Source organism: Typopeltis vanoorti, chromosome 20 (assembly GCF_054136105.1).
Source record: "Typopeltis vanoorti isolate ZY-2024b chromosome 20, IOZ_Tvanoo_1.0, whole genome shotgun sequence".
NCBI classification, from domain to species: Eukaryota; Metazoa; Arthropoda; class Arachnida; order Uropygi; family Thelyphonidae; genus Typopeltis; species Typopeltis vanoorti.
The window spans coordinates 76,316,396-76,339,952 of NC_143568.1; the positions used below are offsets into that span (position 1 = coordinate 76,316,396).

At 36.8% G+C, this 23,557-nt stretch overlaps 1 protein-coding gene across 1 annotated transcript in view; it reads right to left on the minus strand.

The window, feature by feature from the left end:
* The window catches only part of LOC150095577 (uncharacterized), a 146,994-nt gene extending 126,058 nt beyond the window's left edge, over positions 1 to 20,936 (minus strand). The window contains exons 1-2 of the mRNA XM_090410328.1: positions 20,563 to 20,936; positions 6,931 to 7,019 (exon numbers count right to left, since the gene is read on the minus strand). Coding sequence (XP_090266454.1) covers positions 6,931 to 6,999 — 69 coding nt within the window. The 5' untranslated portion in view covers positions 7,000 to 7,019; positions 20,563 to 20,936. The remainder of the gene's footprint in view (positions 1 to 6,930; positions 7,020 to 20,562) is intronic.
* Between the last annotated feature and the right edge of the window lie 2,621 nt (positions 20,937 to 23,557).

Below are 23,557 nucleotides of genomic sequence, written 5' to 3' on the forward strand. Positions count from 1 at the left end.
TAGGTGAATAGCTATCAGATAGGTGTCAGCAAGTTGTGTATGGGGATAGCACTATCTCAAAAGAGGAAAGTCACTAGTGGCGTGCCACAGGGGTCTGTTTTGGGACCCCTGTGGCACTAATAATGTTATTTAATTTGCATATTAATGATATTGAGATAGGTCTAACTGGAGATAAGCAACTGTTTGCATAAAACTGGTAAGAGTGATGAGGAATCAAGCAGATGTTGTGCTTGATTACAGGTGGACTTGAATAGATTGCATGAGTGGACAACAGTATGGCACTGTCAATTCAATGTTGCAAAGTGTAAGGGTCTGAATTTAGTAGAAAACAATGGGATGCAAAGTATACATTTGGGAGGGATATTTTGGAGGAAGTTGGTGGACAAGGATCTGAAGTTCAGAGGTAACACTGCACAAGTTGCGAAGACATCACATCAGATTATGGCAGTGATTCAGAGGACCTCAACTTGTAGAAATAAAGCAGTTCTGGTTTCACTGTACAAGGCTATGATCAGGCCTCATATGGATTATTATGCACAGATTTGGTCTCCTGGTTTTCATGGTGGTGAGGATATACTGAAAGGGGTCCAGAGAAGACTGACTAAGGTCATATATGGTCTTTGGGATATGAAGAATGCAGAATGGGAATGCAATCTGCAAAGCCTTGTGAATAGGAAGAAGAGATGGGATATGACTGAGACCAGAGTCGGGCCTAGAGGTATTTTTACCTGAGGCAGGAGGATAAATTTTTGTCCCTATGTATATAGTTTTTTTTATTTCTAATAAGTATTAAATAAAAATAAATAAATAAATAAATGATTTTGGGAACAAAATAAATGTATTAATTATTAAATAAAAAAGTCACAGAATGCAGTAATAGTACAATAGCAGTAGGAACATAAAATTACACATATTAAAAATAAAATCACACCAACTTTAACCAAGGAAAAACAAAATAAGTAAAACATGAGATGAATTAGAATATTACAAATTTTTCAGTAATTTAATTTAATAATAGAGACAAAATAATATTAATAATATTGGGTTGTTGCAAATGAAATGGCTGTTGAATGACTGTCAGGTTTCTACTGGTTGCTGAAGAAAGTAAGCGCTGAGGTATATGCAAATTTTTTGTCATGTGACAGCATCACACGTGGGTGATGCAATTGTAGTATTTATTTCGTTCAATGAGCATTAAATATTGAATACTACCGACATCAAGTCAATCATGGAACCCAGTCAATTAAGGTTGCTATACCTTTACGAGTTCAAATTGGGAAATTCTGCAGCGGCTGCAGTAAAAAACATCAATAAAGTATTCGGTGGAGGAACAACTAATGAGAGATCCACTCGCCGCCGTAGGTTTGCAAAATTTCGCTCAGGAGATTTGAGGCTACAAAACGAATCCTGTGGCCATCATCCTTCCTCCATTGATTCGAATGAATTAAAGGATATAATTGAATCAGATCCACGACAAACTGTATGAGAGATCGCCCAGACACTAAATGTACACTTCTCGACTGTTTCACGGCACTTGGCAATAATAGAAAAAGTAAGGAAGCTCGACAAGTGGGTGCCTCAGGAACTCACTGATGAAAACAAAGCACGACATTTGGAAGTGTGCTCTTCTCTCTTAAGTAAGAAGAAAGGTTCCTACAACGAATTGTGATTGTGGATGAGAAGTGGATATTCTACGACATTCGTACACATTCGTAACAGTGGTTGGGAGTGAAAGACGCTCCAGGAAGGACTCCAAAGGCACCTCTGCATCCAATGAAGATGTTGTTTACTGTATGGTGATCTTCTGCTGGTGTTATTCACTAATCATTCCTTCCACGAGGTGAAACGATAAATGCACTTTGATACTGTACACATATGTGGCAAATGCATGACAAATTGTGCCTTAAGCAACCAGCACTTGTGAATAGACACGGAGTCCTATTGCTTCAGGATAATGCCCGACCACATATGGCAGTGTCAGCCATACAGCAAATCAACAATTTGGGATAAGAAATTGTGCGTCATCCTCCATACTCTCCTGACATTTCCCCAACAGATTACCATTTTTTTCTGGCACTTGAGCCATTTTTTGTCCAAGAAATGCTTTGCCAACGACACATCAATTTATCGGGCAGTGGAGGACTTCATCACTTCCAGAGACACCGATTTTTACAAATGTAGTATAAATGACCTTGCCACACGTTGACAACAATGTATTGATGCTGCTGGAGATTACTTTGATTAAACAGGTATTCTTCTTCTTTTTATTCTCTTCTTTTTCAATCGTCCTTAAAATCGGCCATTTCATTTGCAACAACCCAATACTTATATAAATAAATGCCCAATATAAAATCTGTTTTTAAAGTTTTACTTTTCTTGCTTTTAGTGAAGCCAATTCATCAATTATTTTATCAAAATTAATTTGTTTTATAAATTCCTGTTCGATTGATAAAATTGCCATATTTGACAATTTTTCCTGAGCAAGTGACGATCTTAAATATGTTTGATAATTTTTAGTTTACTGAAGCCTCTTTCACCAGAAGCTACAGTAACAGGTAGTGTTAGGACTATTCTCAATGCAACTTCTAAATTTGGATAGGACTGAACTAAACTATATTCATGAATCGTTTTTTAAAGATCTAAACTTGTAGCTGCTTTAAGGTCTGGAATTAACGTTATTGCCTGATTTTTGAAACTGATCATTTCTGATAATAATTCTACAGAATTTATATCGTTTGGATATTTAAGGGATAAATCACAAGCTGCTTTTTTTAAATTTTCTGTATCCATTGACTTTAATATTTCACCTGTTAAAAATTCGAAGTCAGACGAAATCCCATATAGTTTTACATATCTCTATCTAAGTTGTGTTATTAAAATATCTATTACTAATTTCATTTCTACTATAAATAAATATTTACCATTATAAGAAACTGATTGCTGAGAATTGATCATCTAATTTAATAATTTGGCTTCATTTGTTTTCAAAATCTGTAGACAATTCCAGGGATGCTTAAGGATCAAAGCTGTATAACTGAGAGGAGACCTCCACATAGCCTTTAAAGGAATGCAGAGAACCGACAAGGGCTGCTGACCTAATGTCCAATCCTCACCTTCTCCTAGTGCACTCTGTTGGGTATCTACTTGGATACTGAATGAAGGAGGATGGGCTGGTAATTTGGGAATTAGCCGACCAAATTGTATTCTTATTGGTTAAACCAAAATAAAAAATGATGGTACAACATGTCAAAATTTCATGCCGGCTGGGGCATCACCCGGTTAAACAAGGCCCCCTGTTGTTTTCACCAGGGAACCAGGATGAACGTGAAAAGTCAGCTACTGGAACAAATCTGAAAACAAACCCCAACTCGACATCACCAGAGTTAAAGATCAGTACTATCAACATAAGAAGCCTGAATGACAAAGAAATGGAGCTAGCTGAGGAATTACATAAGTACCAGATCGGCATAATAGGGGTGACTGAAACAAAAAAAGGCAAAAACTCGTGAGATCTTTCTGAGTAATAAATACAAAATGTTATATTGAGGCGATAACAATCAAAGAAAAGAAGGAGTAGCCATAGTATTCAACACAAAATACGAGGCTAATCTTCTTGAATGGCAGTCAGTCTCAAGTAGAGTAATGTGGGCAAATATGAGAATGAGGAACTGGACAATGAGACTTATTTGTGCCTATGGTCCCACAGAAGGTTCTACTAAGGTAGAAGTGGAGGAATTTTTTGATGCTTTAGAAAAAGCAACTGACACAATGAAAAAGGAAAAGTTGGTCCTTTTTGAGGATCTGAATAGCAGAGTAGAAATTATTGTCAGATATACAAAAATATTTTGGGAAAATTTGGAGAAAAGAGCAAAGCTAATAATAATGGCAAATACCTGTTGGATTTCTGCTCAGGACATGGACTGGTTATTTCTAACACCATGTTCCAACATAAAAATGTGCACAAATTCACATGGAGAGAAGAGGCAAGGAATAAGAAATCTCATTGATTAAGTTATTGTTGATAGGAATGGAGGAAAGAGTGCTGTGAAAGGAGTTAGAGATGATAAAGGTGACATGAAAACAGGGAAAAAAGATATCCTTGAAGTATGGAGTAATTACTTTGAAAAACTGCTAAATGAAACAAGCAGTGATGACAGCACAGTGGTAAAAAAACACTAACCAGGCATTCAGTCAGGAATACATATCCATACTTGAAGTAGAAAAAGCCATCAAAGGCTTGAAATGTGGAAAGGCAGCAGGAGTAGATAATACTCGACCAGAAATGCTGCAGTATGGTGGTATAAAAGTCTTACAGTGGCTACACTGCACAGTTCAGAAAGCTTGGACAGAGGGATGAATTCCCGATGATTGGAGTAAAGCTCTCATAGTACTCATATATAAAATGGGAAATAAAACTGAATGTGAAAATTACAGAGGTATTTTCCTACTGAGTGTTCCTGGCAAGATCTATGCAAGTATACTTGAGAAACGGTTGAGAAGAATTGTGGAAGAAAAGCTGGGTGAAGAACAAGCTGGATTCAGGCCAAATAGAGGCTGTCAGGATCAGATCTTCACTTTACGACAAATAGTCGAGAAAGCATGGGAATATAACAAAGATCTGTATTTAAGTTTTGTTGATTTGGAAAAGGCATATGACAAGGTGCCAAGAGAGAAGCGATAGAAATATAAGATCTGATAATGTTGGAGTCTCAAGAGTAACACACTGATTTGGAGGAAAATTGTAGATAGGAAATTAGTAATGATGTAAATTTTTTCATGTAGTTCTATCATATCCTGTACATCCCTTGAGGGTACATGGCAGGAATTTGATGATGATGATAATGTAGACAATTCCATTTCTGAAGCCAAATTTTCACTCTTAGAAAAAATATTTTCCCATGTGGTGTGTCTCATTTGCTGCAAGGAATTAGATAATCCGTCTATTAAACGTGAAGCTTTAATTATAGTTATCATTTTTGATTGCAAAACTTTGTTTATTTTATCAACTTCTTGCAATATTAAACTCCATGTAGATAACGTACATAAGAATTTAAAATTTATTTGTTTCACTATGCTTTTAATTTTAACGCATTGCAATGATTGCTCATTTTTCAAATCAATTAATATCTTATACACTTGGGGTATTTGTTGGTGCAATTCCTTGATGGCATTTGCTCTTGAGGCCCATCGTTATCCTATTAGACATTAGTTAATCCCATCTAGTCGTCGAATTCACAAAAAACTTATAAATTCTCTGAATGATTCCAAAAAATGTGATCATGTTAGCACTTGAAGAAGCAGCATTTTTACAAACCACATTAAGGCTGTGAGCCGCACAAGGAATGTACATAGCTTGTTCATTTTTTTTGAGAAATTATGGCTTGAGCTCCATTATAAACACCCACCATGTTCTCCCATTGTCATATCCTTGACCTGTAATGTTTAGAATATCTAGTCCATCTTTTTCTAATTTTTTGGCAATTTCATAGGCCAAAAAACCACTACCAGTTTTTTCTTTTATCGCTATAAAATCTATAAAGCTTTCTTCAATCGTAATAGAATCGTTCCTAATAACTACATATCAAATAATTTATTTGGCACATTTGTTCGTAATGCGATACATCAGGTGTACAGTCAAACATCAAGGAAAAGTATTTCGATTCTTTAATTCTAGACAGAGAACGGAGGAATTCTTTAAAAACACGTGTTGCTAGTAGCAGTGGTCGACATGGAAGACAGAAGTACTTCTCGGAGAAAATCCTACATAGCACAGCTCAAGCTTGAAGTGGTAGAAATAGCAAAGGGAAAAGGGAATCGTGAAGCTGGTAGACTGTTCAGTGTTGGAGAAAGTAGTGTTCGTGAATGGCGAAAGGCTGAAACAGTCCTGAAATGTTTACATACGAGGAAACGTGCTATGAGGTTTAGATGGTGCTTGTGGCCAACCATAGGAAAAAAAAACTGTTTGATTGGGTTGTTAGTGAAAGAGCTAAAGGTATGAGAATATCTACTGTTACATGTGTTGCAGGAATTGAAAAGAATTGCGCAAAATGCAATTAAAGCACAAGGGAATGCAGTGGTGTCTGGTGACAATGATTATGAAGCTGAAGAAATACTAAACGAAATTTTTAACGCAACTGATTCTTTCAATATTGAGTCTGATGAAGAATTTTTTGGATTTTTGAATAGTGTAATGTTCAATAAATATTAAGTAATACTTCTACCTCAGTTTTGTTATTACATTTGATTTACCTCTCATACTTTTCAAAGTATGAGAAGTAAATCAAAGAAGAGATAAATGTATACCGCGCATGTTCATTTTTAACGAATTTAGACTTTTTTGTATAGATAGTGTGCATGTTATCTATCGAAAAATACGGTATCTTTTTTCAAGTATTGATTGTATTTACTTATCATGAACCCGACTCCTTCCTATACTCTTAAAGCTGAGTTTGTTTATTTTTATAGGATTTTATGTAAAGTATCAAATGCACAGCATTCCTTATGAATCTGGAAAGCATCTTACAATTCTAAATACTGGGGGTATAGCTCAGTGGCCCATGGGCTTCATTGAAATTTTTAATGCGGCCCGCACTGTCTGAAAGGTTGAAGACCCCTGGTATAGATGATGCGGTTCGCTATAGTTCGTGGATTGAGTGGTTCAGATGGAGAGTAGGTGCCCTCCCTTGATGAGGGACTCCTTGGAGGTGCCACATAATAATAATGATAATAATTGACTTTATGAAATGGTTGTTTATATTCTTAAGTATGGATGTTACTAAAGATTTCTTATAATAATTACTTTCTTTAGATATTTTTAATATATAAAGAAAATAAATAATTTAGTAAATTAATAATGTAAATACATTAAAATAGTAAATTAATTAAATTTATTAATGATTTATTCAGAAAAAAAGGTAACAAGAGTCCCACCTCTAGCTCAGGATCAGCCTCCATAACTTGAGAGAAGATAAATACAATGAAGAAATCACAACTCAGCATCTTCCATTACCTACCATCACCTATATATATTTAATAAAGAATAAAACATTTGAGTTTACTGAAATAAAAATCTCTATAATTTGACATTTAGTCAATTTCAACTAATTAAGGATTCAACTGATTGCATTTATGCAATACAATTTTAAAGGATATAATTTTAAAACTGGCTAGTTTTAGAACTATTAACATGCAGGATGTATCACAATGACAATTTGCAGAGACGGTTTAGTGCATTTGGCCTTTTCTAGATATCAAATGCATTTTTCAAGCCAATGCAAGCTAATAATCAATTAATATGATAAAAGTCTCACACTAGGCAATAAAAATCATTTACCAGTTAATGGCATTTACAAGCATCTATGCTATAATTGGATTCAAACCAACAGCTTATAAACTGGAAGTGGAATGCTATTGTTGACAGTAATACCAGCAGCAGATGCTTGAGAATCATGAGAATGCTCAGAAGTTTCCAAAACTAAAAAAATTCTATCACTGTTCTACTTAGTTAAGGTTTTTTTTTTTTTTTTTTTTTTTTTTTTTTTTTTTTTTTTAAGATGAAAATAGTACCTGCAAATGGTTATAAACATATAGTACATCAGCATAGTGGTATGGGCCATGAGGCCCATAAGATGTGCCTCCACTCCCATATGAGATCAGCTACTTCACCTTCAGTTTAAAAAAAATGCAAATAAAGATTCTTCTCATAATAATGAGAATCTAACTCAGATCTCTTTCAATCAAAGGGTGCAATATCCTGTTGTGGTCCAAATGTAATATGGATACAACCAAATAGAGATCAAATATGGATAGCAATAGCAACCAAAGGTAAAATACAATAGTTATGAATCAAGTTATCTGTGACATGAGACAGAGTGAATATTTTTAAACATCTAAATGAATGATCTTTAAAAAAAATATGAAACATTTATACAGAGAGAAAATATTCATGCTTCTGAATGTTTTTTTTTTTTTTTTCCCATCATGATGGAAATGAACATCTTGTTGATGGTGCCATATCTTCACTGTTGTCTTTACTTCATTACCTACTACCAAAAAAGTGCAGTATTAAAGGAGATTGGCTGGTTAGGCCAAGGTTAACTCAAGGGAATTTTTCTGCTATATGGCAAGCAAGAGAAAAAATAATTATGGCAAGTTGACACTAGTGGATAGTGTCACTGGAGGTGTCATGAATAATAATATAATAATAACAGTTTCAAAGAATAGTGTGGAATTACTGAATGAGCACTTCATCAGTGTATATTACTGGTGTAAATGATGCAGTGCAATACATAGAAGGTAGGCAAGTATTAGGAGAATTGGAAGTGAAAGAATCAAAGGTGTATCAGGGTTAGATGTTAATAAGGCTGTAGAAATGGATCACATATCACCATGTACAAGGTGTAACAATGTAATTTCCAGAATGCACCTGAAAAAAAAACCTATGTTCGGAACTATACATTAGTGGCTACTGTTGCCTTCGAAGCAGTCCCCACTTGTGCATTTATACACTGGTTTGGACAGTGTTCCCATTTTTGGAAACAGGTCTGGAACTCTTTTTCCAGAACACTCTTAAGTTCCTTTATCGCATTATGCTGGATATCAGTGATGTCAGAAAATCTTCATCCTTTTAGCATAGTCTTTAATTCTGAAAACAGCCAGAAATCACAGGGAGCTAAGTTGGGTGAATAAGTAGGATGACCTAATTCAGTAATCGATTTTTTTGGCTAGAAACTCTCTCACGATGAGTGCACTAGCTTGGTGCATTGTTGTGATGGATGATCCCCTTGTCAGGCAACAATTTAGGTCTTTTTCTCTGAACAGAATCTCATAATCTTTTTTAGCACCTCTAAGTAGCATTGTTGGTTGACTGCTTGTCCTTGTTCAATGAATTCATTGTGGACCATCCCCTTGTGATCAAAGAAACACACCAGCATGGTCTTGAACTACGAACATGACATACGTGCTTTTTTTTCGGACATGGCAAACTCGGGGTTTTCCACTGTATGCTCTAGCATTTTGTTTCAAGATCATAATGGAAGCATCTGGTTTCGTCACCAGTAATTACTCTTCGAAGAATATGCTTATTTGCAGAAAGATCAGTCGCAACTTGAAGTTGCTGCTGCTTCTGTTAGTCCATCAAGATCTGAGGCACAAACTTAGATCTGGGGCAGAAATCTTTCACATACCAATTCTTCAGTTAAAATTACCATGACTGTTTCGTGATTCATTTGCAATTCATCAGCCATTAACACAAACTTAATCATCTGTTGAACCAGACCAAATCTCGCACTCTGTTCACATTTGCATCTGTCATTTTTGTTTTTGGCTGCCCACTTCTAGGGTCTGAAAATGAACGGGACTGAACCCGATGGTAACTCTTTAGGAGGCTTTCTGATCAACTGTGAATAATTTTGCTGCTGCTTACTTAGTCAGGTTGTGCCTAGAGGGAGGCCGAGTAAGCAGGTGGCACTGTCAGAGGCCATGCTTGGATTCAAGTTTTGTTACCTCCTGTGAGGGAGATTATCCCTGAATCCATCACCCCTGTTGCATCTTCCCTATTCTTTACTTTTCTCATTTTGTGTTTACTCGTGACCATGACAACCAATACAAAATATCCCAGCTAAAATAACTACAGTTAAAAAAAATCTCAAAAATCATCAAACTCACTTAGAAAAATTGCAAAAAAAAAAAAAACTCAAAATGTGCACCACTGCCTACAGTTCTCAAAACCTGATATACTATTTATCACTGAACCACAACTATCACCTTCTACAACAAAAAAGTCTTCTCACTTCAACTTTCCTCTTAAATCTATTATGATGTCTTTCGCAAGAATGGTGGAACCTGTGCTTTTGTCAGGTCTGTTATTCCATGCAAAAGGTTACAAGACCTGGACTCTCCTTTATATGATCTGATCTGGCTCAAGATCTCCCTGCTTCATTTTAAAGCCTTCACTTGATGCCTCTACCATTCTCAAAACTCTGATGATTTCACTGATCTCTTTGACTACCTATCTCTGAAAGTCGATCATATGCAATCTAATTATCCCAACATTGAGATAATCTTCCTTGGTGATTTCAATGTCCACAATTCTGACTTGTTTCCCATCTCTAACTTCACAGATAAAGCTGCCAAACTTTGTCTGTGAAGTTTGGCAGATGCCAAAAGATGCCAAACTGTTTGCTATGAGGGTGGTCTGAAAGTTCTTGGCCTCGACCATAGATGACAACACTACCAGCAAGATTTTTTTTTTCAAAGTTGGTACATCTGTCATAAGCATTCATGTGAAATTGCAAGTCATTCTATCAAGTAGTTTGTTTTATACAGCTATCTGAAGCAAAAGTGTTGTCTGTATCCCTTCTTTTACAAAGAATTTTATAACCGCATGATAATCAATTTTATCCCTTGAAATGGATATCCATTTCAAGGGATAAAATTGATTCCACGTGAAGGATGTCCAAAAAAGTGTAACACCACCACCAGAAATCATTGATCAAGTGCACAATATGGTATTGGATGACCAGCGAGTCAAAGTGCATGAAATTGCTGAGACTATAGGCACTTCAAAAGAACGTGTAATATATACATTTTGCATGAAGAATTGCAAATGAAAAAGCTTTGCGCAAGATGGGTGCCAAGCTTGCTCACAGCAGATCAAAAACGCACTTACATGAAAATATCTGAACAGTACTTGGAGCATTTTAACAAGAATAAAACTGATTTTGTGCATCAATTTATTACTATGGATGAGACTTGGAGTACATTACACACCAGAATCCAAAGAGCAGTCAAAACAGTGGACAGGAGTCAGTTGTTTAGCGCCAAAGAAGACAAAGTTGGCTCCATCAGTAGAAAAGGTCATGGCATTGGTGTATTGGGATGCTAAAGGCATTATTATTATTATGGGCAACTCCAAGGAGCCCATAGACTCATTGAGGAAGGCTCTAACATCATGTCAAGAACAACTTTTCAACATTCACACAGTATCTATCATACTTCACCTTGAACTCATTTACAGTCATGGCACCCACAACAGACTCTGGCAGCTTATTCCACTCATTTAACACTCTCCGAGTAAAAAACCTAGCTCTAACACCCTTGCTAACCACTCTTGCCCAGCTTCCATATATGGCCCCTAGTCCTGCCACCACCATTCCTATTCTCAAAAATATCTTCTGAATTAATCTTATAGAAACCCTTCAGTAATTTGAATGGCTCAATCATATCACCCCTTTTCTGTCTATCAACCAATTTCTGCAACCCATAAATCTTCAACCTGTTCTCATAAGGTTCATTCCATAGACCTGCTATCATCTTGGTCACTCGTCTCTGGATCCTCTCCACCTCCTCCCCATCCAGAAGAAAACCTGGTGCCCATATCTGGGCACAGTAGTCTAGATGGGATCTTGTCAAGGCTCGATACAGAGGAACAATAACCTGTTCTCTGCTTGTTAAAGTATTTTTCAGCAACCAAGTGATTTAATGAACTGATTTAGCCACTTTTGCAATGTGTCCCCTAAACTTCAACTCCCTATCCACTAACACTCCCAAATCCCTGGCCTCATCAATCTCCTGGAGTACAGTTCCACTAATGTGATATACTGCTGCTAATCTTTTCATCCCAAAATGCATAACCTTACATTTTGCCACATTAAATGACATCCATTCTCTTTAACCCAGTCCTCCAAACTATCCAAATCATCCTGCAAAATTTTGACATCCTATCCACTCACTATTGCTACTCTACCCAACTTTGCATCATCCCATTACAGTATCCCATTTTAATCTATCCAATCCTGTATTTTCCTCTTGACTATTTTCTCCAAGACCTCGACAATGATTCCTGATATGCTGATTGGTCGGTAATTTACAACAGCAGTCTTGGAAAATTTTGTTTGTTAATCATCTTGAAAAGGGTAAAACAATAACTAGGGAATATTATTCCGATATTTTAACCGGACTAAACGAAAAAATTCGTGAGAAAAGACCCGACTTGCAGAAGGAAAAAATCATCTTTCACCAGGAGAATGCACCTGCCCACAAAGGTGTTTTGGCAATGGGAAAATTAAGGGATCTACACTATGAATTGTTGGAACATCCATCCTATTCCCCAGATTTGGCTCCCTCTGATTTCTATCTCTTCCCAAAACTAAAACTCTTCCTCGCTGGTCAGCATTTTTCATCAAATCAAGAGGTGACTGCAGCTGATGAGGGGTATTTTGCAGATCTTACTGAGAACCACTACAGGGAAGAGATAATGATGCTGGAGTATCGCTGGAATAAATATATTAGTCCTAAGGGAGATTATGTTGAAAAATAAAAATAATTTTGAAATTATAAATTAATTTTTTCATTGTTAGGCCGAGAACCTTTCCGACCACCCTTGCATGAGCCTGATCTAACTCAAATTGTCCACAAACCCACAAGAATTCTAGACAAACCTCTTCATTCTCCCAATGCCTTGAACCTTTACTTAACTAGCCCCCCCCCCCCCCCTCCATATACACAGTTGATGTTAAATTTCCTCTTGGCAAGTCTGACCATAACCTTGTCAATGGCTCTTCTGCTACAGATCAGCCTTCCACCAAGCATTCATAGCTTCATATCCTGTGGCACTACAATAGAGCCAACTGGGTTGACCTTCAGGATTTTACGCATCATTTATTATTATTATTATACGGGCACCTCAGTGTAGTCCAAAGACTCATTGCAGGAGACTCAATCTATTCACACAATCTCTCATACCTCTCCTTGAACCCATTAACAGAAAAAGCACTCACAACTGACTCTGGCAACCCATTCCACTCATTCACCACTCTCCAAGCAGAATATCTAGTCCTCACACCCTTACTGACCACACTTAATTCAACTTCCAGGGATGACCCCTTGTTTTGGTCCCACTAGCCAAGTGCTGAAACATTTCCCCTGCATCTATCCTATAAAATCCTTTAAGCAACTTAAATGTTTCTATCATATCCCTTCTTTTTCTTCTATCAATCAATTTCTGCAGTCCACACACACCTTCAGTCTATCCTCATAGGGAGCATTCCACAGGCCAATCGACCATCTTGGTCACTTGACTCTGAATCTTCTCCACCACTTCCTTATTCCCAAAAAACCCAGGGTACCAGACTTGAGCACAAAATCCAGATGTAGGCATATCAAGGCCTTACAGAGGAATTACAACTTCCTTATCTTTACTTGTTAATGTGTTTTTCACTAGCCAAGTAATCTTATGGGCTGCCTTAGCAACCATAGCAATATGTCCTCTAAACTTTAACTCTCTGTCTAACACCCATAAATCTCTAGCTTCATCTCTTTCCTGGAGTACAGTGCCATCAATGTGATACACAGCTTGTAATCTATTTATCTCAAAATGCATAACTTTACATTTCTTGACATTAAACTAATACCCATTAACTTTTGCCCTTACTGACAGATTATTTAAATTGTCCTGCAAGCTCTCCACATCGCCTTGATTAACTATTACTTTACCTAATTTTGCATCAGCAAACAACTGAATATTTCCTTTCAAGTTATTTCCTATATCATTTATGTACAAATTAAACAGCAATGATCCCAGAACTAAACCTTGTGACACACCACTAGTCACCTGTTTTTGCCTTGATTCTGCTCCTCCATATACCAATTTTAATATCTGTCCAGCAGCCACCCTCTTATCCACTTAACCAGTGTCATATCCATTCCCATTTGTTCTAATTTGTGTAACAGTGTTCCATGTGGTATTCTGTCAAATGCCTTTGCAAAATCAAGCAAAACTATCATGTAACCATTTCTTTTATCCAACTCAGCTGTTAATCTATTATAAAAGTTAGTAAACTACTAAGGCATGACCGACCCTTCACAAAGCCATGTTAACCCTCATTGGTATGCAAACTTTACAAAGTCTGCATTGGATTTGTTGATGATTTTTTGTGTGGTAAGCTTGTCTCCTGTTCTAATGGCAGTTGTACCTTCTGGTCTCTTGCCAAAGCTGTGGGATGCAACTTCTCTTCCTCCTTGTTTCCACCTCTCTCACATCCTAATGGTAGAATGAAGATCTACCAAAAGAAAAGAAGATCTTCTGGCATAGTTTTCAAGAAAGAAGGAAGAAATATCTCTACCATTAAACAAACTATCCATAGTATGCCTCTTTTGAAATTTCACAAGAAATACATCAGAAAAATCCTTGGCAGCCTTGATATCAATGTCTCCTGGTGCTAATGATATTCCTCCAGTTGTACTAAAAGCTTGTGCTCCAGAACTGTTACCTGTCTTGCATCATCTCTTCAAGCTATCATACTCATCTGGCATCTATTCCACAGCCTGGATGCAAGCTTTGGTCCATCTTATTCCCAAAAAAGGGAAATAAGTCAGCCATCAAACTATCACCCCCCATTGCTCTGACCTCGATACTCTCAAAAAATAAGGCTTAACTACTTGGAGACCTACCAGTTACTTAATAATCATCAATATGGATTACGCAATTCTCATTCCACAGCTAACCTTGTTAACCTCATCCACTTTTGGATGCAAGCCACGTGAAAGTTCAGAAAAACTCAAGGAGTCACTTGATATTTCCAAGGCATCTGATTGAGTGTGGTATTGTGGCCTCCTTTCCAAGCTATCATTCTATAGGATTCCTTCTTCCCTTTGCGAATGGATTGCCAGCTTTCTCTCTGGCTGTTCACTGTGGGTTATGGTAGATGATTTCTTTTCATCAGATTTCTCAATTAATGCTGGTGAACCTCAGAGCTCAGTATTGCCACTATGCTCTTTCTCCTATACATTAATGATCTTCTCTCTCTCTCTCTCTGACATCCAGTCCTATTTACAGCTTTGTTGGCAGTAATCTCAATTGCTCTTTTCCATTTTCCAAACCTTGTACTGCTCAGGTAACCCGTGCTTCGAGATCTTCTTTAACCAAGCTCATGAATACCGATCTTCTTGCCATTCTCAAGTGGAGTGGAGATAACCTGGTGAATTTTAATGCCCCCAAAATGCAGTTCTATCTCATTTTTAGAGAGAAAGTCCACTTTGCTATCTTCTTCACTTTTCACAATATTCCTCTCACCAATCCAAACCAGTTTTCTCTCCTTGGGTTAACTCTCACATCCAATCTATTCCTGGCATGAACACATCAAGTCCATAGCTTCTTTAGCCTCTAAAAAACTTGGTTTTCTTTTCCATTCCAAACAGTGCTTCTCTCCTGCACAACTCCTGACACTCTGTAAAGCTCAAATCCAGTCAACCATAGAATACTGTTCCCACATCTGGGGTGGTGCACCTAAAACCTTCCTCAGAATACTGATTGTAAATAGAAATAAGCAGTTTGCTTAATTGACAGTGCCTCTCTCCAGTCACTTTCCCATAGATGTTCTGTTGCTGCATCATGTCTCTTCTACAGGTTCATGGGCACTGCTCCTCTGAACTGGCAGTTACATTCCCTCCACCTGCCTGTACTCATATACGAACATGAGCAGCTTCCAGTCAACACCCATTTACAGTTCAACTCCAAACTCATCAAACTAACTTCTCATCCTCTAACTTCGTTTCCTACCTGCTCTTTGGAACGGTCTACTCCACACTATCTTCCCCAATGACTACAACCCTCAGGTTCTCAAAAAGCGCATCGACACATATTTTGAGAACCAGTGGAATTTTTTTTGCTATCCATTAATATCTTCAGCTGTAACTGAAAGCATCTTACACTCCTTACTAAGTTGTAACAATTACTTTACTTGTTGGGTGTTAGTAGCTTCTGTGTTGCTTGTACAGTATTATGGAATATGAAGTTTACCTAAGTGTATGTAGAAAAGTTATCATCTATCAAGATATTTTTCATAATTTTTGAGATATGCTAGAATCCACTTTCATCATATCTAAAGAGACACCTGTTATTAGTTTTTAGTAAATAAATATAGAGGAACAAATATCTTACAAGAAAATAAAATTATTATTATTATGATTCAGGCCTCCATGGAGTCAAGACTCATCATGGAAGGCACAGCCTAGAAGACACAGAGTCCATCATACCACTCCTTGAACTCATTGACCATTTGTGCTCTCATCACTCTATCAGGCAATGCATTCCATGGTTCAACCACCCTCCAAGCAAAAAAAACCACTCCTCACCCTCTTGCTCACAACTTCCATGGATGGCCCCTTGTCTTTGCTCCTTCCTTCCGAGCGTCAACCTTGTAACCATCTCTCAACAGTTTAAAAGTCTCAATCATATCACCTCTCCTTCTATCCGCCAAACTCTGCAGTTCACATTCCCTCAGCCTGTCTTCATAACTAACATTGTACAGTACTGATACCATCTTTCTTATCTTTCTCTGCAGCCTTTCCACAGTTAATTTATCCTCTTCAAATCCTGGGGACCAAATTTGAGAAAAATGGTCCAAGTGTGGTCTGATCAAGGCTTTATACAATGGAATGACAACTCTTTTATCTCTGCAGGTTGGCATCCTTCTCAGTATATTGCAGCAATCCTCTGGGTTACTTTCACCACCTTTGCAACAATATGTTCCCTGAATTTCAGGTTTCTATCAATCATCACTCCCCCCTCCAGATCCCTTGCCTCCCCTACCTCCTTCAGTACAGTTTCTCCAACAGAGTATGCAGCCTCCCATTGACGTATCCCAAACTTCAAGACTTTACATTTTGCCGCATTAAATTGACACCCCCATTCGTTTGCCCATCTATCTAGTTTATTCAAATCCTCTTACAGGGCTACCACATTTGCACTATTACAAATAACTCTTCCCAGCTTCACATCATCTGCAAACAACTGAACATTCCCTTGCAATCCACTGACAATGTCATTGATATAAAGGTTAAACAATATAGGTCCCAGTACTCAGCCCTGTGGGATTCCCACTTGTAACCTTCTGCCTCTATTGGTCTTGCTCCCAATACACAACTCTCTGATACCTATCAGATAGCCAATCCAAAATCCAGTTCACTAACTTTATCTAAACTTATGTGCTGCAATTTAAATATCAGCTTATCATTTGGCACCCTGTCAAATGGCTTGCAAAATCCAAAAGAAAATAGCAGAATATGCCTTTCCCTCATCAACTGCTCTTGTCACTTTATTATAAAAGGCAATCATATTACTAAAGCAAGAGTGTCCCTTAACAAATCCATGTTGACTCACAGATAAAATTATCCTCATCTGCCCAAAGCTGTATATGGTTCGTCACTAATTTCTCCAAGAGCTTAATAACTACTGATGAAACACAAACTCATCGATAACTTGACACTTCCAATCTGCTACCACCCTTACACAATGAAATCTTACCCTCCTTTCACTCCTTGGGTACCTTTCCCTTGGCCAGACTTTCATTGAAAAGCCAGTCAATGGAGCTATCAGTTCTTTAACACATTCTTTAAATCTGTGGTGAAATTCCATCCAGTACCACTGCTTTATTGACATCCAGAGTACTCAGTATTTGAAACACACTCTCCTCTTGCACTTCTAAACTCCAAACCTGTGCTATCGCTCTCTCTTTCTCTAGTATTAAACCTACTTCTCCAGGTTGAAATACCCCAATAAAGTGTTCATTGAACAATTCCACTATGTCCTTTGCATCAATCACTCTATTCCCATTTTTATCCAACAATGTCATTCTTGCACAATCATTTCTCCTCCTACTGGCCACATAGCTAAAAAATTATTTCAGATTTTCTTTGGATCTCAAGGCCAATCTCATATTCCAGTTTTGCCTTCCTTAACATACTAGTCACTTGCCTGGCCTGAGTCTTATATTCTTCAAACATCTGCTCTCCACCCATCTCCTTATATCTCTTCCATAATCTCTTTTTAACCTGCAGTTTCTGTTTGATATTGTTTGTCATCCACTTTACACCAAATTGTGTCATCTTCTTCACTTCTGGCATACAGCTTACTACTGCTTCAAATAAATATTCCTTCACAATTTCCCATGCACTAATGATATCTCACACTTCCAATTCCTCCCTCTATAGAACTGCCTCAAGTTGATATCTGCCAGCCTGGTTGGCCGGGTGGTTAGCGTATCCGCTCTCCAGCCAAAAGGCTGCAGGTTTGAATCCTGCCGTGGGCATGGATGTTTATGATTGTCTGTGAAAGTCTAGTGGTGGTAGTCTGTGGTAGATGGCATTGGTGTTAGATGATGAAGGTTGGTGGAGTAGTTAGACAATGAGTTGTAGAGTAAATGCCCTCCCTCGATGAGTCTTTGGACTCCCTGGAGGTGTGATGTAATAATAATAATTCTACATACATTCCTCACTCTTTGATACTCCTGCATGTCTATCCCTCTTCCAAGTCAAAACCAGATGGCCACACTCTAAGTGGGGGCAAAGATGCAATCTCAGTTATTATCAGCTCTTCTGATGCTATGACTAAATCCAAAACTCTTGAACCTCATGTTCTTTCTACTACAAGTTGCCTAAGACATTTATCCCTCAAGAATTCTAGACATTCCATTCCCTTATTACTACATGCAGTTTCGTCTTCCCAATTTATACAGCAGTATAAATTGGGAAGAGGAAACTATCATTCTTCTTGCATTTGCCAAGCTCAACTGCCTAAAAATCTCCTGCTCCTCACCCTCTATGCTCCATGGCATGTAGCAACACCCCACTAAATATCCTGTCTTGCCTACCTCTACCTCACAAAATATGCTTTCAAAACCCTTTGTGCCACTGCCCTCCAAATCCTCTACTCTGAGAGGAAATAAGTCATCACTTATCATAAGCAGTACTTCACCACTGAGTTTTCCCTTACTATGCTGTCAAAAAATGCTGTACCTGCTACTTCTATTCCTGTTAGTATATCATCTTCCATCAACCACATCTCAAAGAGCCCAATAATCTTTGGACCGGCTAATGCTATCAGCACTACCAAGTCATCTCCTTTATTCCAGATACTCCTGGCATTAGTGTAAAGAATAAAAATGTCACTGTTTCTATACCCATCATTATTCCCTCTAGACTCCACTGAATTCAGCTTTACCTGATATATTCCCCCTTCTTCTAGGTACCTATTCCCACAAGAAGCTACCCCCTGCTATCATCCACCCTGATAATTCTAGTTTCCCTGCATTGACACACTGAGTCATTCAGAGTTGTTAGTCGTTAATGGTGACTAGCAGAAAAGTATAATACAGTAATTATAATACTCCTGAGGAATAAGAGAATATGAATATTTAAAAACTTTCTGAAAATGATTTTGAGACACTAATCCTTCTTTAAAAAAGTCCTTGTGATAAGAATTATTTTTCAAAGTGGAATCACAGAGAAAATTTACTTATCAATCAAATCTATAAATCAGTTAATATGCATGCTGGTACAATGGACGCTGTAGAACTAATAACTTTATATATTCCAGTGGCTTCTCCCATTAGGCTGATCACAAATGGCCTGTACATTGGGAGCTTTTGGGTTGACCACAAAAGACAATAGAATTTGCACAAAATTACAAAGCAGTAATTCATTTTGATTGATTGTCATTGAGATTCATAATTATAATACTGTTTACATAGCTACAAGGCTGTTAAAAAAATCAAGTCTTGTTATATGCTTATATGATGTAGCATGAAGCATTTAATTGCCAATAAAACAGGCTGTTATATAACAGATTTAAAACCTAAAATAAATACTGTTTTTGTGATTTCATACTGTATTTCCATTAGGAATATATGAAATATGTTAATTTTCATTTTTTTACAAGCTTGAAAAAAAAAAATCCCAAATATATATAAGAAAAGTATGGTTGATCGCAATTGTGAGCAGTACTGACAGGAAAAGCTGGGCATATACTGTAAGACCTTAGAGATCAGGCGCCACTAGGTTAAATGATTATATTCAACTTGCAAATGGAAATCTGCAAGCAGATTTCCATTTGCAAGTTGAAATTGTAAAAATGATGAGATATAAGTAACTAAAAACGCACACTATTCCACAATAATTAAATTTTAATAGTATGTATATTATTAAAATATTTACATATTATTAAATTTTAATTACTTGTATATATATGAATTTTTAGCTATGAACACTCCACAGGTTTCACTATATAATAGATGAGATGTAGGTGATATATATCCCATATGCTTTCCTATGCAAATATTCTAATTTTCTTTACTAGGTGTCCCCTATCATGTTACTTCCCTTTAATGCAAATAGCATGTGATGCTGTTTGCATTAAAGGCAATGCTGCATAAACACAGCCTATGCTACTTGTATTGCAAATTATACTTTTCTCCAAAAACAAGAAACACACAAAATACATAAATGGTAGCAGCTTTATATCTTGAAAATTCAAGCTTCATTTCTGAAAGGGGGAAGGGCATGATATTCTTTCAAATATCTGTACATTATACATATTCTGGCGTTACTAGTTATTCTGATCGTGAAATATTTGATTAATTGTTTGGCCAGATAGATAATGCTGTTAACTGATTAAAAAAAAAAAAAAAAAAAAAAAAAGGGATCAAAAAAATTTATTGCCGCCCATAATTTAATACCAGTAATGTCAAGTACTTGCTTTATATAAAAAATCACACACATGCTTACTCAGTTTAGACTGGGAACGGTCTTCCTTTCTCTGGGGATATTTCTTTTTCAAATTATATATTTCTTAATTATTCTTTTTATTTTTAAATTTCTGTACATAATATTTCTGGATAAATTGTCTGTTTTGTATTTCTGGACACTGAATTAAATAGTGGCTAATTTTTACTGTGTGAAAACGCATTCTGCTCCTATTGCCTACTGAAAAGAAAGTGGGAGGAATTTTTTTCATGTGGCTGTGCCTTAATGATGATGATTTTCTGATCTTAAAGAGTTCGTACAGGTCAGCTTATATTTTTCATTCCCAAATCAGCTGAAATGCATGCTTTATCACTGATAATTTACGGACATTAGTACACGTTCAAATAACGCACTGCTCTCTAATAATTCAGAGGATGGGGGGGGGGGGGGGGAACGTGTAACGTCTGATCTCGAGACTAACATTACATCCGGTGCTAGCATTACCGGAAGAACTCGGCAAGTAACAAAACACTATGCAGATACCAAAACAGAAAACTTTAAATAATAAATAAAAGTGACAAAAACATTTGAGACGATCTGGTATGAAATAATGGCCAACGGAACCAAATATACAGTTGGTTGCTACTATAGGTCAGGGAGTTCAAGGGATGATATAGAAGACATGCATCAGCAAATTAGCACAATGAGTGCAGATCGAGTGATTATTATGGGGAATTTTAACTATGGTGATATCGTTTGGAAATAGGAACGATCACGTGGCAAAAAGGAACTGGAATTCATACACCTTCTAAGAGATAATTATTTGAAACAGCATAAAACTGAAGGGACTCGTAGTGAGTGTTGGATCTCGTCATAGATTCAGAAGACCTATGCATGAGTAAGGTGTCCAGGGTACCTCCGATTGGTGAGAGTGATCAAGAGGTATTGACTTGGGAGGTTGCAAAATTTGTGCATTTACCTCTCAAGAAAGCGTATATACGGAACTACAGGTTAGGTAATTATAACAAGTTTCGGAGACAGCTTACAGCGGTCCCATGGCATAAACATTTACAGGGCAAAGTTGTTAGCAGTTAGGAACTTGGGGGTGTTAGTGAATAGCGGGTTGAAGTTCAGAGGACATATTGCTAAGGTGTCCAAGATGAGTCATAGCATTACTTGGTTATTGAGGAACACACTAACACGAAGAGTTAAAGAAGTTATTATTCCTCTTTATAAGGTGTTATTACGTCCACATCTGGATTACTGTGCTCGGGTCTGGTCGCCTGGATTCCTTGGAAATGAGGAAGTAGTAGAAAAGATTCAGAGGGGAAATGTCCAAGTTGGTGAGTGGTGTAAGGAATGCTCCCTACATTGATAGATTGAGAGTTTGTGATTACAGAGATTGGTTGATAGGCGGGGAGGAAGGGATATTAAAGAAATATTTAAGTTACTAAAAGTTTTTTATAAGATTGATGCAGAGGAAATATTTCAGCGGTGGAATAGTGAAAGAACAAGAGTTCATCCCCGTAAATTAAGTAAGATTGTGGTTAACAAGGGTGTGAGGACTAGATTTTTCGCTTGGAGAGTAGTGAATGAATGGAATGCGTTGCCTGACTCAGTTATGAGTGCTTCGTCTGTCAATGAGCTCAAAAACAGGTATAAGATATATTGTGTGGGTAGTCTGGATCTCTCATGATGAGTCTTCTGACTCCATGGAGATGCTCATATAATAATAATAAACCATACAAAATATTACACGATGCACAAAGTAAAATAATAAAAACAATGCAACGATATAAAAAACATCAAAGAAATATAAACAGAATATAATTTATATCATACAAATTATAATATTTTTCGCCAAACCACTTTTTCGTCTATGTAAGTAACCTAATTTCTTCCTGTAAATTTCATGGCATCTTCTATCAAAATTCTTAAAAGAATATCAACAAAACGAAAATCAATATGCAAATTTTTTATTTTTCGTGTTCGTTCGACTTGCTACCTGCAATTTTGAATACCTGAAAATTACAAAAAAAAAAAAAAAAAAAAACTGCTAGCCTCATTTATTCCCCAAAGAAAGCAGCCTAGGCATTTTCTCATGTCTTTTTTGAAGAGTAGGCTGCATCAGCCTTTATCCTGTTCCAATCAGAGAATAGTTGGCTCAGAAATATAATTGATTTTTAATTGGCGTCAAAGACGAAGTAGGTCTGACTCTCTTAACTCTAGGCCATCGAAGGAAAGACAATTTCAAGTTGGCGACTAGAATCGAACTTGAAATTGTCTTTCCTTCGATGGCCTAGAGTTAGGGGAGACGCCAGGGGAGGCTCATCCATAGGCACTGCAAAACTGCAGCACCCCAAATTTTTCTCGATATATGAATATATTTATTAATTTATTTATATTTGCTTGTAATATTTAATTTAATCATCAAACATTCTATACAATTCTCTTATTTTGTATAAAAAATAATAAAAATCCATCTTGTAGCACTTAGAAGGGCGAAGGACGGTAGCAGCACTGTTTTTACCACAGTGTCATATTGCTACGCACTCAAGCATATGCACGTCATAGTGAGATACTAGCTATTAGTATAATGCGGCACTGTCCGTCGCGCAGTTCCGCTGTTGTTTATATGCAGTTTGTGCCAGTAGAACAGTGTTCGTAGTGCTTATCGTGTTTACTCCGTCTCTTTAAATATTTGGACATTACAATTAAAGACATCACATTTGTTATAGTTTTTATTTTAGAACATTATTGGGGTTATGATAATGGATTTTATTTTTAAGTAATTTCGAATTATACTAAACTGCATAATTTTATCGAAAATAAGCAATATTTTTATATGAAACAAAACAAGAAGAATATATTTTATTTTTAAGTAATTTTGAATTATACCAAACTGTATATGTTTATCGATATTAAACAATATTTTTCATGTTTAATTTTTTTTTTAATTTTGACCATAATTTTGATATTTTATAAAAACACGTATACACTCTACTTACTTACAGTGTGTATGTATATTTCAAAAGTT